General features: G+C 36.6%; 2 protein-coding genes across 2 annotated transcripts; both read right to left on the bottom strand.

Annotated features, from left to right (window-relative positions):
* Nucleotides 1–46: 46 nt before the first annotated feature.
* LOC117787560 (serine/arginine repetitive matrix protein 1) lies at nt 47–9,066 on the bottom strand. Its single transcript, XM_034626109.1, has 4 exons — nt 8,638–9,066; nt 6,858–7,792; nt 5,688–6,128; nt 47–2,517 (listed from the first exon to the last, which is right to left on the bottom strand). Exons 1-4 carry the CDS (start codon nt 8,647–8,649, stop codon nt 657–659), a joined length of 3,249 nt encoding a protein of 1,082 aa, XP_034482000.1. The 5' UTR covers nt 8,650–9,066; the 3' UTR covers nt 47–656.
* Nucleotides 9,067–9,878: 812 nt separating this feature from the next.
* LOC117789042 lies at nt 9,879–18,676 on the bottom strand. The gene is made up of 5 exons (XM_034628042.1): nt 18,307–18,676; nt 11,461–11,660; nt 11,213–11,370; nt 10,931–11,114; nt 9,879–10,488 (listed from the first exon to the last, which is right to left on the bottom strand). The coding sequence occupies exons 1-5, from the start codon at nt 18,340–18,342 to the stop codon at nt 10,305–10,307; spliced, it is 762 nt and encodes a 253-aa protein (XP_034483933.1). The 5' UTR covers nt 18,343–18,676; the 3' UTR covers nt 9,879–10,304.
* Nucleotides 18,677–22,535: the final 3,859 nt, after the last annotated feature.

The following is a 22,535-nucleotide window of genomic DNA, read 5'->3' on the forward strand; positions in this document are numbered from 1 at the left end:
AAAAGCCCGCGAAAACGATTGTTTTAAATTTGAGAACAAAGATTAGTTTCTTTTACAATTGTTTATTTTTCTTTTTATATATATTTTTATAATCAATGCTCTCAAACGCACACAATTCTCGTTTAAGATATTATTAATTACAATCTGTAAAACCTACTTAGACATTAAACGGTAGTGTTCTAAGCAAACATTGTTGCCAACTAATTCGTGGCAACAAGCAAATTACCAAACTTTTGGTTTTCTTTTATGTATTTTTCTTCTTTTTCTTGGGGTTTTTTTTTTTGTGTTTTTGATAAAAGCACTTGTGCTTTTTATTTGTAGTTATAATGTTTGGGAAAAATTTCTTGTTTTTGTACATAATACAAATTGCATTTATCATGCACAGATTTTTTTGTTTTTTTTATAATAGTTTTGACGCGCAATGAGACTTAACCGTATGAAATAAATTGTTAGAAATATTAATTAATGTATGCAAATATGAATGTTACGTTAGTAATTAAATGGCTACACATGTCGGCCTGTCTGTCGTCTGTCTCGTCTGTCGGTCAGTTATATGCATATTGATTTATGTATGTATGTTTATGAGGGGTCGCATTGTGTTAACGTTTATTCTCTTTTTACTTTAGTCAGTTATTGTAGCTGTTTTTAATTGTTGTTCAGTCCAACTTTTTCATGGATTTAAGAGCACGCTCTCGCAATTGCTTCTCTAAATCCTCATTGATCCCGGGTCCTCCGGTTAGCAGCAATGGTAATTTTCCATTTCGCTTTCCCGCCGACGTCGCTGTCGTGGAAATCTCTTCATCGTCATCATCGCTGCTGCACTGGGAGCTGCTCTCCTGGCGATGTTTGTTGCTGCTGCTGCTCTTTCGCTTATGCTTCTTATGCTTTTTGCTCTTCTTGCTGTGCTTCTTATGTTTCTTGTGTTTCTTCTTCTTGGACGAGGAATCAGCCTCCGATGCTGAATCACTCTCCGTGGTGTCCGCTGCCTTCTTGGACTTTTTGCGTTTCTTTTTGGGCAGACGCTCATCTTCCGAATCACTTGCAGCATCAACAGCAGCGCTGCCATCCCTTTTGGACTTTTTATTATGACTGCGCTTGCGGCTTCTGTCCAAGCTTTTGCCCTTCTCCTCCGTTGGCACCTCAGCGCTGGACGTGCTGCGCTGCAGTTTCCCCTTGTCCCCTTGTCCGCTGCGTCGCTTGTCCTTCTCGCTTTTGCTGACAATCGTCGTCGTCGTGTCCTCTTTACGTTTCTGTTGCGTCGACTTCTTCTTATGCCTTTCATCGCTGCTGTCATCATCGCTGTGCTCGCTGCTGCTGCTGCTGCTGCCGGAGCTGCGTGACGGTTTTCCCTTGCCGGACTTGTTAATTTCCGTTGCCGTAGATTTTGACTTTAAACTTTTTGCGGCTGGCGCCGAGCGACGGTTGTGTTGACGCTTTTGCTTCTGCTGTTGTTGTTGCAACTGCTGCTGCTGCTGATCCTCATCGTCACTGTCATCGCTGTCATCAGCGCTGCTATCAGAGCTGCTGCTTTGACTGTTGTCCCGAGCTTTCTTTGGTGCTGCGGCAGCGACGCTGCGCTCGTGCGACTTAAGGAACGGCGACGGAGTACGCGACAGGCTGGCAAGACTGCGGTGCACTGACTGCGATTTCTGCTTCGGCTGCGACTGCGGCGCCGCATGTGATTGCGATTGCGACTGCGACAGCGGCTGCGGCGCCGGATGAGTCTCGAATTTGCGCACCGGCTGCTGCTGTGACGGCGGCTGCACTGGCGGCTCTTCCCGACAGAGATCAATGGTATTGACAGCCGGACCAGCAAACTCGACGGAGCGACGCGCTGCAGCGGGACTTGGGCGCCGGCGCTGTTGTGGTTGCGTTTTCCGCGAAGTGGAGCGACTGCGACTTCGCTGGCTACGACTACGACTGCGACTGCGACTACGCTTTGCTGGTCGTGCACTGGAGCGGCTGCGACTACGACTGCGACGTCTGGGCATTGGACTGACGCTGCGCTGCTGCTGCTGACGTCGTGGCACCGGACTGGCGCTGCCGGAACTGGAGCGTGCCATGCGTTGCGGCTGCTGATTGCGTAGGCCAGCAATGGGTTGACGCGGTTCGGGATGCGGTTGATCCCAGCGATTAAAGTTGGGTTGCGGCGAACCACGACGATCAAAGCGGCGTGCGGGTGAGAACTGTTTACGGAACTGTCCCTGTCCCTGCTGTTGACCACCCGGACCCGGCGATTGGCGACGATCACGCGAATAGCGAGGCTGGCCACCACCCGGAGGAGACTGGCGACGATCGAAGCGTCTTCCACCATTGGGACTGTTGTGTCTGGCCTGCCAGTGAATGCGTCCACCACCTCGCTGATTGGGGCTGACTCCGCGATGCTGTTGCTGCTGCCACATGTTCCGATTGTTGCCACCGCGTCCCCCTCCACGACCGCCACCACCTCCTCCTCCTCCTCCTCCACCACCACCACCCCGAAAATGCATGGGCGGAGAACGTCGACGATTATTGAATCTGTGCAACATGAAAACGAAAAAAGCAAAGTATGCAATGAGTATTCAGAAAAATAATTCAAGTATTTAGACTCTATTCAGATTAATGACTGATAATTAATTAAGCACAGCTAAAACTGTGGCAACTTAAACTGTGACAAGAAAATCATTTCCTTTTCCTTCATTTTTCATTTTTTTCGACCATTTGGTTTGAATAATAATTTTTTGAATAAAATCAATAAAGCTTTAATGCACAATGAATTAAGAGGCCAAAACATGATCAAAATGACATTCCATTTGAAAATCGGTTCAGTTTTAATAAAGTTATGAACGTTTGAAGTTGCTCAGACTTTGAATCTAGCCACTTTACAAGTCCAAATTTTTGTTAAATTTCACATGATTTTTTACAGAAAAATGAAAGGTCTCAGAATCAAGTTTAAAGTGTTGTTATATGCTAATTACGATATAAGGAGTTGATTAAAAGTGGAAACTTGAGATTTAAAATTTTTAATTTTCGAAATTTCAAAGGGGACCCTTACCATCAAAATCGAATTCTAGCAAAAAAATAATTTTTTTTAAAAAGTTATTAAAATTTAAATGCAGAATGAATTTAGAGGCTTAACCATGATCAAAATGACATTCCGTTTGAAAATCGGTTCAGTTTTAATAAAGTTATGAACGTTTGAAGTTGTTCAGACTTTGAATCTAGCCACTTTACAAGTCCAAATTCTTGTTAAATTTCACATGATTTTTTACAGAAAAATGAAAGGTCTCAGAATCAAGTTTAAAGTGTTGTTATATGCTAATTACGATATAAGGAGTTGATTAAAAGTGGAAACTTGAGATTTAAAATTTTTAATTTTCGAAATTTCAAAGGGAGACCCTTACCATCAAAATCAATTCTAGCAAAAATAATTTTTTTTAAAAGTTATTAAAATTTAAATGCAGAATGAATTTAGAGGCTAAACCATGATCAAAATGACATTCCGTTTGAAAATCGGTTCAGTTTTAATAAAGTTATGAACGTTTGAAGTTGTTCAGACTTTGAATCTAGCCACTTTACAAGTCCAAATTCTTGTTAAATTTCACATGATTTTTACAGAAAAATGAAAGGTCTCAGAATCAAGTTTAAAGTGTTGTTATATGCTAATTACGATATAAGAGTTGATTAAAAGTGGAAACTTGAGATTTAAAATTTTTAATTTTCGAAATTTCAAGGGGACCCTTACCATCAAAATCGAATTCTAGCAAAAATAATTTTTTTAAAAAAGTTATTAAAATTTAAATGCAGAATGAATTTAGAGGCTAAACCATGATCAAAATGACATTCCGTTTGAAAATCGGTTCAGTTTTAATAAAGTTATGAACGTTTGAAGTTGCTCAGACTTTGAATCTAGCCACTTTACAAGTCCAAATTTTTGTTAAATTTCACATGATTTTTTACAGAAAAATGAAAGGTCTCAGAATCAAGTTTAAAGTGTTGTTATATGCTAATTACGATATAAGGAGTTGATTAAAAGTGGAAACTTGAGATTTAAAATTTTTAATTTTCGAAATTTCAAAGGGGGGACCCTTACCATCAAAATCGAATTCTAGCAAAAAATAATTTTTTTTAAAAAGTTATTAAAATTTAAATGCAGAATGAATTTAGAGGCTTAACCATGATCAAAATGACATTCCGTTTGAAAATCGGTTCAGTTTTAATAAAGTTATGAACGTTTGAAGTTGTTCAGACTTTGAATCTAGCCACTTTACAAGTCCAAATTCTTGTTAAATTTCACATGATTTTTTTACAGAAAATGAAAGGTCTCAGAATCAAGTTTAAAGTGTTGTTATATGCTAATTACGATATAAGGAGTTGATTAAAAGTGGAAACTTGAGATTTAAAATTTTTAATTTTCGAAATTTCAAAGGGGAGACCTTACCATCAAAATCGAATTCTAGCAAAAATAATTTTTTTAAAAAGTTATTAAAATTTAAATGCAGAATGAATTTAGAGGCTAAACCATGATCAAAATGACATTCCGTTTGAAAATCGGTTCAGTTTTAATAAAGTTATGAACGTTTGAAGTTGTTCAGACTTTGAATCTAGCCACTTTACAAGTCCAAATTCTTGTTAAATTTCACATGATTTTTTACAGAAAAATGAAAGGTCTCAGAATCAAGTTTAAAGTGTTGTTATATGCTAATTACGATATAAGGAGTTGATTAAAAGTGGAAACTTGAGATTTAAAATTTTTAATTTTCGAAATTTCAAAGGGGAGACCCTTACCATCAAAATCGAATTCTAGCAAAAAATAATTTTTTTTAAAAAGTTATTAAAATTTAAATGCAGAATGAATTTAGAGGCTAAACCATGATCAAAATGACATTCCGTTTGAAAATCGGTTCAGTTTTAATAAAGTTATGAACGTTTGAAGTTGTTCAGACTTTGAATCTAGCCACTTTACAAGTCAAAATTTTTGTTAAATTTCACATGATTTTTTACAGAAAAATGAAAGGTCTCAGAATCAAGTTTAAAGTGTTGTTATATGCTAATTACGATATAAGGAGTTGATTAAAAGTGGAAACTTGAGATTTAAAATTTTAATTTTCGAAATTTCAAGGGGACCCTTACCATCAAAATCGAATTCTAGCAAAAAATAATTTTTTTTAAAAGTTATTAAAATTTAAATGCAGAATGAATTTAGAGGCTTAACCATGATCAAAATGACATTCCGTTTGAAAATCGGTTCAGTTTTAATAAAGTTATGAACGTTTGAAGTTGTTCAGACTTTGAATCTAGCCACTTTACAAGTCCAAATTTTTGTTCAATTTCACATCAAAATCGAGCCTAGGTCGAAAATAATAAAATTTTCCAAATACACAAAATTTAAATGCAAAATGAATAAAGAGGCTGAACCATGATCAAAATGAAATTCCGCTTGAAAATCTGTTCAGTTTTGATCAAGTTATGACAGTTGAAAGTTTGTCACACCGTTCCTTTAACCTGTTCCATACATTTCAAAGCAAACAAAATACCCATGATAATCGAGTTCATGTAATGTTGTTCAAACACTCACATTTGACAGCTTTTCATGAAAAGATTTTGTAATAAACAAAGTACATATGGAATTAGAGCTTGAATAAAAAGTTCCCAGGAGGTAAATTTTTGTTTTTTACTAGTTCTTAAGCATTAGATGTCGTGCTTACCGCCTGGGTGATCTGGAGTAGCGCATGGGCGATCTGGAGAGCATGCGGGAACGCGAACGTCGACGCGAATTGGAGCGTTGAAAGCGTCCCCCACCTCCGCCGTTATCTTGGCGCATGGGACTCCGTCCGCGTGGCGAGAAGCGTCTGCCATGAGGAGGCGGTCGTCGTCCGCCGCCACCGAATTGTCTGGCACGGCCATCGCCACGCTCCATTGAGCTGGCGGAACCATCACGATTATTGCGATATTGTCGCTTGTTCTGCACGCTGTTCTTATTGCGGCGATGCTCAAAGTGCTGATCCTGCTGACGCTCCGGTGACAATGAGATGCTGCTTGCCCGCGAACGCGAACTACGTCGACGACGATTGCTGCGAGCCGAGGAGCGGGATGAACTGCGCGAACGGGAACGCGCCGCTGGCGAAGCTTTGCCTCCGCTGCGGGATCTGCAATATGGTAAGGCGTTAATATTCATGTTAGTGTATGGAATGCAATTTCTAGTGATATTGATGTCTGTCAACTTTCATTGTTGCAGCTAACGCTGACACTTGCCAACTGACAAGATGTTTATCGATATTTATAATTCAGTAACTCTAAATTTGCTCTTTCTGTCAAAAAGTTATAAATCGCACAGATTTGTCAAACGTTTAAAGCATTTTTATAAAACTAAAAAATGTGCTTTTCTAGGAAGCCATTACAATAACTATTAATTTTTATGAATGTACAGCAGATAATATAAGCATCTTTCTTGTGATAGTACATTGATTTGAATCATATAAAACTCAAAAACAAAAATATATCAGCTGTTACATTTTAGTTAAATTGAGTGCAATATGTTAATACTAATATATATATAATTTAAATTGGTATTTCAGGCAAAAATGGCCTTCGATTGTGGTTCCAATAAATATATGACTCGAGAAAACAATATTTTAAAAAATATGTTAAGATTATAAGGCAGCTAAAGCCGATTTAATATAATTCGCTTATTTTATTTTTAAGTGTTTGTCTTTTTTACAATTGTGCTATCACTTGCTGCTATTCTTAGCTCACATCTATAAAGAACTCAAGTACAATTGCAGAAATCTTGATAATATATAATTCAGTTATATTTAACAAATATATTCTCTTTACGAATATCAATATCCATTTGTAACATTTAGATTTATTTGTACCTGGAGCGAGTGCGTGTGGAACGCGAGCGTGAACGTGAGCGCGATTTGGCCTTTGATTTGGATTTGGACGCCACAGCTGGCGACGACTTCTTTACAGAGTGACGTCCATTTAAAGTCTTCGGAGCGCCACTCTGATGGGCATCCGTTGAGGCCGGTCGCTGAGCTGAGCGTGGTGAGCGCGAACGGGAACGTGTGCGTCGACGACTTGAGCGGCGTTCTCTGGACGCAGCGCGTCCGCCTGCCGTCGACGGTGCAGCAGCAGCTGCTGTCCCGGCACCACCTGCCGAGCTTGGTGAGCCGGCACCTCGTTTCCTTAGACGCGCCGCAGCATTGGCAGCTGCCTCGCGAGCAGCGCTGTTGATGGGCGCTGCAGTGCTGCTGCCGTTGTTGGCCGTGGCTGCCACTTTGGGAGCGGCAGAGCGGGAACGGGAGCGTGAACGTGACTTGGATCTGTCGTGGCGTCGCTGTTTGTCGCGCACTCGTGATTGGGAGCGTGAGCGGGAACGTGATAAGTCACGTTGACGCTGCTGTCGCTGCTTTTGCTCCTCCTCGCGCTTGAGTATCTCGTCCTTCTTCTGCTGTATAAATTCAGCGGGTATGCCGCTATCGCTCTCTTGGGCGGAGAGCAGCAGCGCCCAGAGTTCACCCATAAATTGGCGCGCATTGCGACCATTGAGGAAGCCGGTCATATTGATTTGCATCTTCTTTGGGCAGGGATATTTCTCCTCCTCCAGCTGATTGTAGACAAACTCAACGACAACATCGTCCTCAATGTGCAGAATATCGGTTATCTTTTTACTTATCCATGGTCGCAACACATCCAACTTGACTTTGGACATGTCCACACGCTTATTGAGGCAATCCCCAAATTTCATTTGCTTCATCAGCTTCTTTTCCTTGTCGCTGAAGCGCGTGTCCTGTTGCTGATTAGTGCCCTGAACATAGAATAGAACAAATCCACGCAATGACGATTAATAAACATTCTCTGCAGATATAATAATGAAACTAAAACTAAAAACAATGGGATCACCAACACATGCTCAACTTTATACCGCTCAAACTGAGCATGAGCCCCAAAATCCAGTTAAACCAGACGTGACATGGGAATAAAAAAAAAAATCTAGACTGAAAGGATATAGTTGAAATCCTGACCATAGAATACCCGTTACTTATTTCAATATATAAAAGTACTTTATATAATAAAAACAACTGCATACTTTTAGGTGCTTGTATTGCCTTAATTATTAATAAGTTTGGTTAGCTATTACTGTCGTTCTATTTGTCCGATCTTGCTGCGATTAAGTGGGATAATAGATAATACTAATAGATAACGTAAATTACCATAAAAAAGCGAATTATCTTAAAAACTGTGGGTTTGTGGAGTTTATAGAAGTCTGTGTGCTAAATTTGGTTACTCTATCTCTTATAGTCTCTGAGATCTTGGCGATCACAAAGACGGACATGCACATGGCTATATCGACTCGGCTGTTGATGCTGATTAAGAATATATATACTTTATAGGCTCGGAGATGCCTCCTACTCCCGGTTACATACATTTGAACGAACACAATATACCCTTTTACTTATTTTCAGAGTAACGGGTATAATGAGCAAAACAACAAAGCAGGTGATCATAAATTAAAATACATAATGCACTCAATATTTTCTCGCTTCTCCTTTTTGTGTGCAGTTCTGCGGCAAAGCGGTTTATCGATTGTCCATCGGCCGCATTGTAAGTATAGCAGCCCTCAACCCCATTAAACTCGTAATAACAACGTACCGTGAACATCATTTTGAGATGAACGCAATTGCACTTCCTGGCGTTACTTGGTTTTAACTGGGCCAAAAAATTGGTGTTGTTTTTATTTCATGCCACAATTGATGCGCGCGCTCGCTAATCAACAAAATGCAGTAATATTTAACTGTAACCCGGCACCACGCAACTAAATTGTCGTCTATACACACAACATACACACACAAACACAAACACTCACCGCGTGTGTGTGTGAGTGTGAGAGTGCGAAGCGACTTTAGAATGCAGTGAGAAAAGCACTAATTTCGCCTTGTTAATAGGTGCATTCACACAATGTAACTATTTATCTAGTTGCAAAACTATACTGGCTATGTTTTTTGCCAACTTTTATTGCTCTTTTTCTAATTTTTCGCAAGAAATTTATGCGTGTAGCTAGAGCTGGCACGAAACAAACGATACACGGCAGTAGAGTTGTATCGAATCGTTCGGATTTAATTCTATTGAACTAATAACTAAATTGAAAGAACGAACTAAATCCCTGATTTTACGTCATTTAGTTCAAAAAAAAAATTGGCTCAGTGAACGAAAAATGACTTTGTTTTTCGGCGCGGCGTCCTTAAACCGAGTGTTGCCACTCCAGTAAAAATTTCCGTTCCGGTTTGATTTTTTTATTTAAAAAATAAGTACATTTCCGAAAAAAGAATTTTTATACCTTATATAATTTCGAATTTTCAATTTAAATCTAATTTATTAAGTTTTTTGCATTTTTAAATATTCAATATTTATCAGTGATGGGCGACAATAAGTTGACCATCGATGACAAAGATTAGTTCGTTGCTCAGAATCGATATAGCTATCGATAGCACGCGTTATTTATGCATTGAAACACGCCTTGATATCGTACATATACGATTATTCGATAGGGGCTGCAGCTCAGTTCCAAAGTTCACTAGGTTATTAATATAGTTCAATTAAAAATGCAGCGCGCACAATTCAAATGTGAAATTATCTGGGTGTGTTGCTACTGCAATGATAGGGATTTGAAGAACACACCTGTATAATATATTTATAATATGTAAATAAAATATACACATCATTCTTAATTGCTTACGTACAATTATTATGTAAGGAAAAACTCAGCATTTCATTTATTTAAAATAATTTAATTGATTTAAAATTAGTACATACAAATAAGAATTTTCAACAAAATGTTAAAAATATATTATTTTATAATTAATTTATTACATATTTATATGTAAATCTAAACTAATATTGTATCGCCATGTGAACTGCGTGTTTTTCTATTTATTTGTTTTTCACTAGAATTCTAAAATTGTGCACTGCTGCTGTTGTTGCTCGTTGTAATTTTAATTAATTTAATTGAATTAATTTTAATTGTTAACTTAATTTTAGCATTATTTTTCGAGCAAAATTCCATTTCATTTTTACAGGTCATAGAAGAAAATAGTCGGGATTTTTTAAATGAGGCAAACAAAAACTTTATAAAGTTACCTAACTATGAAAATCCCAACATGGTCATTGACAATTAAAAAAGATTAAATAACATAGAAAATTTGATTTCGCTACAAAAAATAATTTCTCATGTAAGTAAATTTAGACGCTCCACTTCGCAAACTCGCTCAGTTCTTTTGGTTGCTGTTGTGTTACCAGTGTGACCACACCTTTGGATCTACCTATGGTATCATGTTGGGTTCCTGAGCGGCTCCCGTCGAGTATTTAGGTTTGCATACACAGCCGCTCTCAACGAGCACATAATCCTGGCCAGTTAGCGTTACTGGCCCCAATGGTATAACCAAGAAGAGATAAGGCACATACGTTTGCGTGCATTCACCACGCACCACATCGCATTCAGAGGATCTAAAAAATAACAGGTAATTTGTTTAGCTCAGTTTAATTTATATCATGCGTTTTATTTAGCAATTTCAAATTTCATTTACAATTATTTATGTGTGTTCTTTTAAGCGTTTGTTTTCTAAATTTTCTCCTATCACCGTTTTTTATTTTTGCAAAGTTGAAGAACTCATCTAAAAATTAACCTAACATTTTTTTTAAAAATAACTAGAATCGACCAGGGTCTACTACGGTCTGAAAAATCAAAGCTTCTTTTCCTAATGAAAATGAAATTCATGTAACCTAATTTTTGTACTCTGAATAATTTTCTTGGTTCAGTTTCCTACTTTTTGATTTCTTTTACTTTAATTTTTATTTGGGGTACTTAAAATTCTTCTTCTATGGTTTTGTAATTCCTAAAATAAAACACTCGAAATTCATATTAGTTCCCGTTTTTTAATATACTCACTCGCAAACCTCGAAGACAACTTGTTGCAGCAGATCAGGGAACTTTTGCACAATGGTCACGGGCTGACCAGATGTTAAACTAACGCCATACATGGGCGCCGTGGTATTATAGCGTGTTTTGCAAAGTCGCGCAGGCGTATCGCTCTTACACTGTTGCGCCGGTGAAGCGTTCTTAAGCGAGCGACCTGTGAATGAATGAATCAGTCGAGTTATCAATCGATCAGTCAATCGTTCAATCAATTGCGGCCATGCCATCATTAGCATTTGCGGCTGACCGACTTACCATAACGATTGCTTCCGATAGCCTCATTGTTAACCTCATCGTAGGCCCTCAACAATGCACTCGTGGTTATTGCTGGATCCAATGTGCTGGGCAATTTGCTCTGACGTCCACGTCGCGAATTTCCGTTCCAATTGGAGAATGTACGCGCAACAGCCGCGCTGCAATCGATGGACAATAGAAGACGCGTTAGAAAAGAAAGTTTGCATTGTGACCAATGCTTAATGAGTCACACACACACACAAACACACCTGGGATATGGCGCATTATTCGGTCCCAGACAGTCTAGTGAATCCGTCAATGCATCGCCTGATAAATATTTTAGTCCCCGCGCACCGGCGCATTTGCTGGGCGGAGCATCATCAACGCTGCTGCTGCTGCTGTAGCTGGGCCACAACGCCGCATTGGCGCATGTGAGTGCAATGCTGATGACGCAGAGTGCCGTTAGGTGCTGTCAAGAGAAAAACACAGGAATGCTTATTCAGTGTGTATAAAATATGTGTACTATATGTATTATCAATATTGTTAACAGCCAAGCCTATATTTATAACGGTTAAAGACCGCATGCCAATAAATGCCGAGTCTAAAATTGCTGCATCATGAGTCACAAAAAGCAAAAAAATTTCTACAAATACAACGATGCAACAATTTTTGAATACCCTTACTGTTAAATATTAAAAACATTTTATAAATAAAAACTTGGACAACTTTGTAGCAAAGTTAAATTTAAGATTTTATGTCTTTTGATAAATAAGTAAACCCGGGCACGTCCTAAAAGATTATCACATTCGAAATGATTAATAAGATCCATGAAGTATTAAAGGGTGATCAACAAGTAAAAGTTCCTTCTCATGCCTTTAAATATAACCTAAACCTTTAAAACTGTCGTTAACTTATCTGTTATTAATATAATATGAAATTCATTCATACTGTTAATTGCATACTTTTATTAAAAGATCCATATGATATTTTCACATTAAAATTCTTTAAGCTCAATAAAAGTTTCTATTTTCTCAAAACGAAGACATAATGTGCTCGACTTGACCCGCTTCGACTTTTGTGGATGCTAGGCAAATTAGAAGATCTCATAAATAACCACAGCAACAACAGCTAAAACAACAACCGCAATCGCCCCCATAACCGTACGTGAAAGTAAAAACAAAAGAAGAAATTCCAATTGGCGCGGCCAAAGCAGTAACAACATGAAAAATGTTAATACATTTTTCAACAACATGCAAAGTTGGCTTCTAATACGGTCTGAACGTTTTTTTTTATAGCTACTTGTGGTTTTATATGGCTGCCATACTTTTTTTTTTTTTTGTGGTATTTTCTTTCACTTTCTCTGTGCAGATTTTTGTTGATCAAGTGTTGGTCTGACCAAAAAAAAAAAAGGCAAAAGGCCAGCGCCGAAAAACCAGTTTCGATTGAATCAAATTGCAGCAGCACATAATTTGCTTTGTATACTAAAGGAAAGAAAAAGATATAATAAGTGATGCCCGCTGAGAAAATCGTGGCACGTATGTCATGCGAAAAAGATAATAAGCTCAAGTTTGACAGTCGCTATCGTCGACAGGTTGTAACGTCCACTGGCCTCGTCACCATTTGATGTTTATCAATAAAAAATAATTGCAGCGACAGTGCGAAGATGTTATTTTTTTTTTTTTCATTTTTTTTTAAATTGATTGAAACATTTCTTTTATAATTTTCATTACACATGCCCATTATTGTGGTCTGCGGTGTGCTTTGTATTACATTTCGTGCGTCGAGACAATAAAACTTTCTTTTCAATTGCACATTTGACGAATATTTGAAGTGTAAACCGGACTCATTATAACCCATTGCGTGTTTGCTGGTGGGAACTAAATGAAAGCGAAATTCTATTATTTAATTCTTTTCACATTCATTACAAGAAATTAATGAACTGGCTGCGACTGTCGTCACTTTTGTTGTTCAAGTCTTACTAACCATAGGCGGACAGTGCTGTCGTCGCACAGGTTTGACATTGTGCTCAGTGCTCAGGCCACTCTCACCTGAACTCTAGCTGGCCCTTTTGTCCGATTCTGGTGGAGTTGTCATTAAAAGCGCCATTGTCAATGCCGGTTTTTTAACTTTCTGTTTTTCAGCGACCCTAACAATTTTGTTTAATACTCATCATAAAATGCACAGTTCCTCTTTGAAATAACTAACTTCACATTAAAAGCCCACCACAAAGCTATTGCCATTTGAACCTGTCTGAAGACAATTTTACATCTTTTTTAAAACCTATACTTAAAAAGTACGTGAGTGCAGGGAATATAAGAGCGAGAGTCACCAAACTTGGGAGATAGGTATTTTAAATATTTCAAACCGCTCTCTTTAAAAACTAATACCAAGGACAATTTAAAAAATAAACATTTGAAAGCTTACAATTATTGCAAAGTTTTCAGAAAATTTTCTTAGAATCAGATAAATAATTGCAGTTTACCTAACAAATTTGCAAAATATCTTGTCGTCAGAACCCGGTTAAGAGATGTTTGTTTTTATTTCGTAAAAGTTTTTTAAAATAACATTTGTATTATTGTAACATATATATTCAAAATTTCAATCTGAGTCTTGACAAGAATATATACAGGGTCTTACTAAGTCTAGTTTACTCGACTGTAGCATTATCTTATAGTTTGTCACTTGATTCGATACGAACAATTTAAATTGGGATTTGGGAAAGAGAAGAAGCCTAATGAGGGCCAACTTTCTTAAGTAGCCGCCTGTCATCTGAGGGTTCATTGAAATTGTCGCGACAATGAGTAGACAAAAAAAAGATGCAAATAATTATCTTAATTATGATAAGCGTTTTTTTTTTTTTTGCCTATAATTGGGTTAGAAATTGTAAAATCATGCATTAATCAAAAAGCCATTGAAGGCGCTCACGGCGACAATTTCAACTTTTCGGACTAATGCGCAGTCATTAAGAGACGCTTACATAACAGCAACAACAAAATAAAACAGCGACGACAACGCACTGAATGTTATGCGTTTTTGTTGTTGGCAACATAGTCGTAACAACAACAAATAAAAAGCAAGGTAGGCAAGTTGGAAAGAATAAGAATTAAAACTACAGCAAAAGAAACAGCAAAACTGTCAAGATCACACATAGCACACACATAGATACATACATACATACACTATGCACAACATACAAGCATACATTCATATGAGGTGCCGTTATAACGAGGTTAACGACCTAAATTCATCTTTCTCTGTCTGTCGCTCACATATCGCGCTCTTGGGTCTCCTCAGCTTTTGGAAAAGCATCAACATTTAATAAACAATATTTAATTCAAATACAAAGCGCAAATTGGCTCAGACAATATGGGGCGCTATGCTACGTTCAAGTGAAAATTGGTATTGGTATTGGAAAGCACAACAAGCAATGAGGCGACGACAGATTATTGACAGCAAACAAATAGCAAATAACTCAGAACTGGTTTCTTGATAAGCGCTGCCATTGGATGCCGGTCACCCAGAGAGCTCCACATTCTCAATGGATGTCAGTGATAATGCCTATTGATTGAAATAAATTGCTGTTTGTTTATTTGTTTGCATTGTATGACACAATTTTCAAGGCCTTTGTTGCTGCTGATGATCAATCAGTCAATCATATCAGGCAGGATTAGATAAAGATCTCCTCAAGCGTGATCGATATTCAACAAAAACTTCAACACTTCATACAAATATTTTGTGCCAGATTTTTGGAAAAAATGTTCCAGTTTCGATAAAAAATTACAATATTTTGTTATGCACCAAATATTATTCAGTATTTTTATCTTATCTTAATATTTGTATGGATTTTTAATTTAAATTTAATAAAAAAAATATATATGTAAAAATATTACTTCCATACTTGCTTAAGAAAATTTATTTTTTTTTACTATTCTATAAAATCAGTATTATTTTGGAATCTTTATTAAAAATGTATTCATTGTAAAGTTTGAATGTTTCGCCCGATTTTCTTTATTTAATATATAAAGCAAAAGATAATGTTTACAAAAAACCAGCTTTAAATAAAATACATATTCAAAAAGGCTGCAAAACAAGTACTATTTTGAAAATAAAATTATCCAATGTACCAACAACTAAAAATGATACCAGTTCTGGTGCTAATTTACCCGATGTCAACAACTTGTCATGCATGTTTTACATTTGTCAATCGCTTCCGATGACTACGAATTAAATGCAGCTCTGCAACGGCTGCATCATGAAAAGTTCTTTGATTTTTAACGGAAATCGGGCCACTTTAGACAGTTTTATTTTTTAAATTTTCTTGCAGCTGCTCAGACAACAACAAGATTCCACGCTGTGCCGTGATAACCTCAGGCGACAAAACTTTCAATGCGTTTTTTTTTTATCTACTCTCTAGGTATGCAAAGCACGTTTTCTCAGACTCAGAGAGACCACAAAATACAAAACACATGAGTGGCCATTGTTACTTTGGCTTGAGGCACAGTTAGACGCAGCTCACAAGACGTGTGACAGAGAAAGAGACAGAGACAGACAGACAAGTGCAATGGCTGCGGTTAATGTCGCTATTGCTGGTTCTCTTTGCCCTCTGCTGCCTCCCACACGATGACAACAGCTTTCATTTTGGGCCACTTCGCATGCTGTGTGCGTGTTTTGGCTTTGGCTTTGGTTTTGGCCATTGTCCGGCTGTTGCTGTCGGGCTTGCGATCGTGCGTGGAAACGAGGTTAAGAGCAAAAAAAACAAAACAAAAATTTCGCTGCCCCCAAGTAGAACCGAAATAATTGTAATAATTAGCTACAGTTTCTGACACTTTTACTCATTACGCTCATTATTGGCTGGCGGCAAAAAGGTAGCACAAAATTTCACTTGGCAATTCCAAATTTAAAAAAATATATGTATGTACAGTTAGTCAGAAAAGTATTTTGACAAAATCAAAAATTTACAAAATATTTTTAAAAAATATTTATTTTAATTATTATTTTTATCATTCATTTTTCTATGTTTATTAAAGTTTGATAACTATACAACAGATATTTTGACGTAAGACGTATAGAAACAATGTCAAATTTGAATTTATCTATTTTATAAAATTTAAGGAGACATTGAAAAACCGGGCCTTAATTATGCTTAGTTAATTAATATAAAACTAATTTCATTTTAACATAACTATTTTTAAAAATGATTTAACAAATGAGTGAAATTTTTTTTTGGCAAAACATTTTTTTGACTAACTGTGTGTGCAGATCATAATTATGCCAAAGGCTAGCACGGTTTATTCATCAGCATGTACTGTTAGTTTTTGGCGCTACATTATATAAAACAATTAGCACAAATTTATGACAATTTTCTGAGATGCCATCAGCATATACAATTTTTTTAATCTATTTTTTTTTGCCCATTTCTAACTATTTTACACTCCAGCAAACGGCAATCAGAATGAACACAATGGCAACATTTTGACCTAGAATCTAAACAGTTCTTTGTTTTACAGTTCATAATTCTGCTTTTAAGCCGTTTTGCAAATATTCAAATTGTTTTTAAGGTTGGGTTCTTCTTCGTCACAGTCAAGATGGATAACAAGAACAACAACAACTACAACAACAAAGATCAGGGGGCATGAAGCTGGCCACGCATGAATGAGATTGTCATGCTCAGTCTGAATTTGTGTGCTTGTATGTGTGTGTGAAAAGACCGGCTATGAATATGTTTAGCCCACTTTTTATAAAATTTTTATTTGACTTTGAGTCAACTGCCTGCGGGTATTTCTTTCAATCAGTCTGGGAATCCGTTTCGAGTCATCGTTTTCAATGCTACTGGACACAAGCACCTACTAAATCTTTAGCCCCTTGGATGAAGAGAATCAGGGAGGAATGACAACGAAACAATATGAATAGAAATGTTCAACGTGTTGAAGATTGAAATTATCAAATCGGTTCATTCAAATTTTTTAGCAGCTATTATGAAATCAATGGAATAGTAATGTAAGTACGATTTTCTAAAATCCTAACTAAAATTTTTCGAAAATATAGAAAATATTTATTTTGGAATTTCGTTTTTGATTACTAAACAATGCTTTAAAATTCTTTCTTATTTTTGTTAAGAGTTTGTGATTTTTCTGCAGAGCTTCAGTAAATTTCATAATGTGATAAGGTGATAGTTTATGTTTTATGCATAATTTTCTCCAAGCGATCTATCACAAGATCATCCTATAACTTAAACCCACCCTAAATTGGCTATTAAAGGAAAACCCATCAAAGTCGGTTTAAAACGTGACACGACTAACAAAAAAGCGTCTAGTAAAAGTTATTTGAGCAAAGTAAATTCATTAAAAATTCGTTAAGGCTGCGGACTGTGTGTGTGCTCACAGCAGGCAAAAAGAAAGTCAAAGAAAGGTGCTAATTTCAGCAAGTGATTGGCTTTGTAACAGAAATGGGTCGTCGTTGGCTATGACAGCAGGCAGGCAAGTAAAAATTCCTGAAGAATCAGCAATCCGGCTAAAAAGAGAGGAAACAGCCTAGCAGCCAAACCCAAAAATCGCTTAATCTTCAATGGACCACCAAGGTGTTTGGTGTCGTCTCTCTTGGCTTGTGGGTTGGGCCAGCCTGGCTGCAACTACTCATACATGTATGTACATATATGCATGTATATGTAAGTACATACATATATAAAGAGTTTAATGGTATACTGATACTGGTTTGCAGCGAGCGTCAAAAGGAATACAGACTCAACGACGGCGACGATGACGATGACGATGAGTGAGAACAATGCCAAGTTCAATGCAAAGAGACAGAGAATGCAGCCTGAGAGTAAACTTGAGCTGAACCAAAGCTTCCTTGTGGGCGCTTTATTGGCTGTTGCGGTTCTCTTGATACCCAGTACTTGTAAATTGAAAAAGGCACTCACTGTCATAACATGAAATACTTCATGAATAATACCTTTCGTGGCGATCCTACACTTTTTAAAACTTTCAAATAATTAGCTGCATATATAAATATTTATTTTATTTTTAGCACTTTGTATAGAGTAACTGTCAGTCGTGCAATCTTTCCTAGAGCACTCTTTTCTTTACTTATATTTTTGGTTTATTGGGGTCACTTACTTTGACAGAACTTCTACTTAAGCACCGGTATTCCATTTTTAAACTGTGTGAGTGTGTGTTGGTGTTGATGGTGTTTGGTTTGTTTATTGGTTTGCTGTACTTGGGGATCAGCTACGTTTATGTTTAACGTTTTTTTTTATGTGTACAAATTTAATTTGCTTTCTTCACAACACTTTGGATTGAAACACGTAACAGAGAGACAGAGGCAAAGACACACACACACACACACAATGCAAAGGGGACAGCACAAAAGAATCTCAATTTCAAACTCAACGTCTTGGTCTTAGTCTTTTGAGAAGTGAAATAACGCGGCCAAACAATAAAGCTGGCTAAACAACCAAAACCAAACCAAACCGAACAGCTCGAGTGCTCACCTTGGACTGACGGGCACAGGTAACGTTTACCATTCCTTAAGCACTCGGCTGCCACAGTCACTGCGACAGTCACTGCCACTGCCACTGCCACTGTGACTGCGACTGCGACTGCGCAGCAACGGCGCGGCGTCGCGACGCATTGCTCGTAACCTGTTGCCGCCGCTGTTGTTGACTCTGGAATTGGAATTGGTCTGGTCTTTGGTCTTGCTCTTGGTCTTGGTCGTACTCTTGCTATTGGCCACGGTCTGGGCCAAGGCGGACGCATGTGTGCTAGCCGCATTAAGCTGCAACAAAAGCAAGTGACGAACTCCCAAGCGCTGGAATCGAGACAAGAAAAAGTACATCAAATAACGCACAATGCTCACACAAACTGCGTGTAATGTTGTAAAGACACCTGAAAAGATATCTGAGTTGTATAAGATTTCTCACCTGTTCAGCTCAGCTGTCAGTCAACAGTTGTCAGCATCTTTATTGCCGGCAAAAGACGAAAATACCATACAAATATCCAATAAGATACATCCGAAATAAATAAAACTTACAAACGCATTCTAAAAACTTAATACGAGTGCAGTCAAATCGGTTACTTGTATATATAATATAAAAAAAATCTGAAAATGTTAGCTCAATTCCAATTTAAAGATATTATTTTAGTGCTCCTGCAGCGACTGAGATCCGTGCAAACAAACGTTAAACCATTATTTGAATTAAACTTTTTGCCATTTTTTGCATTTAATTTATACTCCTAAAAATCTACATTAATTTATAACAAAGTGTGCGTTTATTTCATGCTCACAATGGGTTATTTTGCTTTAGAAAAAATGAAATACCCCAACATTATAATTACTTTCCGATTAAGTATTCAAATTATATAGTTGAGTATAGCTAGTCTATGAAATTCCAAGTTTTGACAAACAGTTTTTCCAAAATGAACGTGACTGGAGCACGAACAACTACTAACAAACCAAACCATTTTGCAAGCCCCCTGATATTTGGAATAGGAGTAGTAATACTTGTACTGTTTTGTTGTTGTTGTTGTTGTGCTTTGTTGGTGCTTTGCAGCCCCATTTTAGGAGTTATGAGTTGTTGTGCAATGTGTTGCGAGACGTGTTCTGATTACGACCCAGGGGATTGATTGTTTAAGTATGCAGCATTTAAGATGTTCAGAGATTCATCCCAGTTTCCAATCAAAGAGATTGCACAACGAATTTATTGCTTAAATGCTATGTAAATAAATAAAATGTTTATATTTAAATACTTTTTATAATACGCTTTTTTATTTGATGGTAATTAGGTAAGCTGACAAAATCAACACTAAGTTTAAAGTATGCGGTTGCTTATACATCATTAACAAAAGGTTTTTGTTTTAAAAAAATATGAAATGCAAAAACATAACAAAACCCTTTCGTTTTAATTTTAATTTTTTTTTTAAATGACCTGGATTCGAAGAACAACTAAAAAACCAGGCATTCTTCATGCCTGGATAATATTTTCTTAAAGTTCTTTATAGCAGGGCAGCACTGGCTTCTTGTCGTGGTTATGCTTTTTGACCTATAGTGAATATTTTTTTACTGAATATTGTTAATGATAATTGTAAGGTGATAGGAAGAACTTATAAGTTCAAAGCATGCGGCTGCTTAGACTTCATTTATAAAAGTACTATTTTTTAAGTATGAAAGAAAAAAAAAACAGTAAATACTTTCCGTTTTAAAACTAAAAATTTACAGCTTTTTTTAAATGAAAAATGACTAGTAAACCAAGCATATTTAAGGATAGGAGCTTAGTAAACTTCTTATTAGCAGGAATTATATTGTCGGTTTGCTTTTGTTGTGCTCTGTTATGGCTTTGCTGTAGCATTTTAGGACAATTGACTTGTTGTTCAATGTGTGATGATTCCGAAACTGAGGATTGAATGTTCATGGTATTAAGCATTTATGATATTCGGAGACCGCATCATTAAAACAAGACCTTTTGATTTTAATGGACTTCTAAACAAACAGATGTCACAAAAAAAAGTCGTATTTAAATTCTACGTGACTAAATAAAATTAATATGTAAATACTTATCCAACACTGCTTTTTTACTCGGCAATTATGACTGATAATTATTAGGTTAACTAGTTATTAGGTTAACAAGCTAGACTAAGGACATTGCAGCGTATGAATTCTAACCAGGGTATCAAACCGATACATGTATCAGTTTCAATTTTCGAGTGTAAGTAGTAGAATTATTGACACGCTTTAATGAGTTTAAATGAGTTTGCAATGCATTTGTGTATCTAATGTGTGAAATTGGCGAAGTTCCTTTCATCTTTTTTAGCACATGAAAATAGTATTAAATACTCAAAGTATTCGATTTATTGACTTATAATATGCTTTTGTATTCATGTCATTAATCGATCCAGATTCAAGAAAAAAAAGATGTGTTAGGGATCACCAAATTTTAAAATGAGTTCTATACTTATGTTCGCAGCCGTTATTTTAACGGTTGTGTTATTAATGGCCCTTATTTTAGTTCTGTTAATAATGCTTTTTTGTGGATCCGATCAGCTTACATTGAAAACGCTTTGTTGTTGTGGTACCAGTGATACTGTAAATGAAGAAGATGATATGTTTAATGATTAACAAGTAAGAAATGCATGTTTTCAGTCTAGATTTATTTATATATCAATCATAATCGAAATTATAGAAATCCATCACCCCGTTGTTATTATTATATTGGCAATGGTATTTACAGTCTTATTTTTTTCAATTGTTTTTGCTTCTGTTACAATAGAATCCTATGTGCTTGCTGTCGTAATAGACGTGATACGAGTTTTTCAAAGGATCACGGAAGCCGTAACTCCAAAACTTTCCATGTCGATAACTCTTCTTCTTGTCGGGCTGTCGTCAACTATCTTGGAAAGCCAGTAATACATTGTTTTATTAAGATTAACCTTACAAAATAATAAGCGTAAATATTTTCTAAAGGATTTCAGAATATATGTTAACTTGCTGTAAGGCCAGTTTTCCCAATATTTGTTACTTGTGCATCCTGTTTTGAAGAAGAATAGAAGATGTCCGGACTCGAAATCATTAAAATCTTTTTCGGAATGAAAAGTGAACTAAGACAATGACTTGAATGAAAATGAAAAGCAATATGTCAAAGGAAGAAGATGTCAAGGACAATGTTTTGGAACAGCAAAAGCAAAGTTTGTCGCGGATGTCAATTAGTGTGTCGATAATAAGGATGGGACATCTAGAACACTATATAATATGAAATAACTTTTTGAAACTACAAAGTCGTGTAAATCCTATGTAATAGTACAAATGTACATGTACACATACATATATAGATACATATGTATATCTGTATTTGTGTACGCATGTTTGTATGTACATATATATGTATGTGTACCTGTGTACATCCCATTTCCAAGTTTTCACCGCCATAAATAAATAATAATAAAAAAAACCGAAAGCATTGCGAAATGGCTGAGCTTGCGACTGCACTTAATTGAATTACAATTAATGATATTGCATAACAGTATATTCTGTAAATATCTGTATATTAAGCATTTATATCAAAGACGCTTTTCATTTTGGGAAAGTTGCCGTTGGCAAGTTATATTAGTTACAATTTGTGATGGTTATTATCAAAAGATGGAAGAAAAAATAACAGCCAGACACACATACTCAGTTACAAAACTTTCAAAGTTGTTGTTGTTGTGTTGACTTTTCTCTTTGGTAAATGCAAGAAATTTGAAGCCAATTGTCGTCGCGGCCGTGCAGAAAAAGTGTTACCACTGTTGCCTCCATTCGAATAGTTGTATACGAGTATATAAATAAAATTAATAGTAACAATTGAAACAAATGTCGC

This window comes from Drosophila innubila (genome assembly GCF_004354385.1).
Source record: "Drosophila innubila isolate TH190305 chromosome 3L unlocalized genomic scaffold, UK_Dinn_1.0 0_D_3L, whole genome shotgun sequence".
NCBI classification, from domain to species: domain Eukaryota; kingdom Metazoa; phylum Arthropoda; class Insecta; order Diptera; family Drosophilidae; genus Drosophila; species Drosophila innubila.

Excerpts from the sequence above, each read along its gene's own strand:
- LOC117789042 (XM_034628042.1), bottom strand. The coding sequence starts at position 18,342 with ATGGAATACCGGTGCTTAAGTAGAAGTTCTGTCAAA. Across the intron at positions 11,661-18,306 it reads TAAGTAGAAGTTCTGTCAAA|CACCTAACGGCACTCTGCGT; the intron begins GTAAGTGACCCC and ends TTCTCTTGACAG. Across the intron at positions 11,371-11,460 it reads AATAATGCGCCATATCCCAG|CGCGGCTGTTGCGCGTACAT; the intron begins GTGTGTTTGTGT and ends CATCGATTGCAG.
- LOC117787560 (XM_034626109.1), bottom strand. Across the intron at positions 6,129-6,857 it reads TCCACACGCACTCGCTCCAG|ATCCCGCAGCGGAGGCAAAG; the intron begins GTACAAATAAAT and ends ACCATATTGCAG. Across the intron at positions 2,518-5,687 it reads TACTCCAGATCACCCAGGCG|ATTCAATAATCGTCGACGTT; the intron begins GTAAGCACGACA and ends CATGTTGCACAG.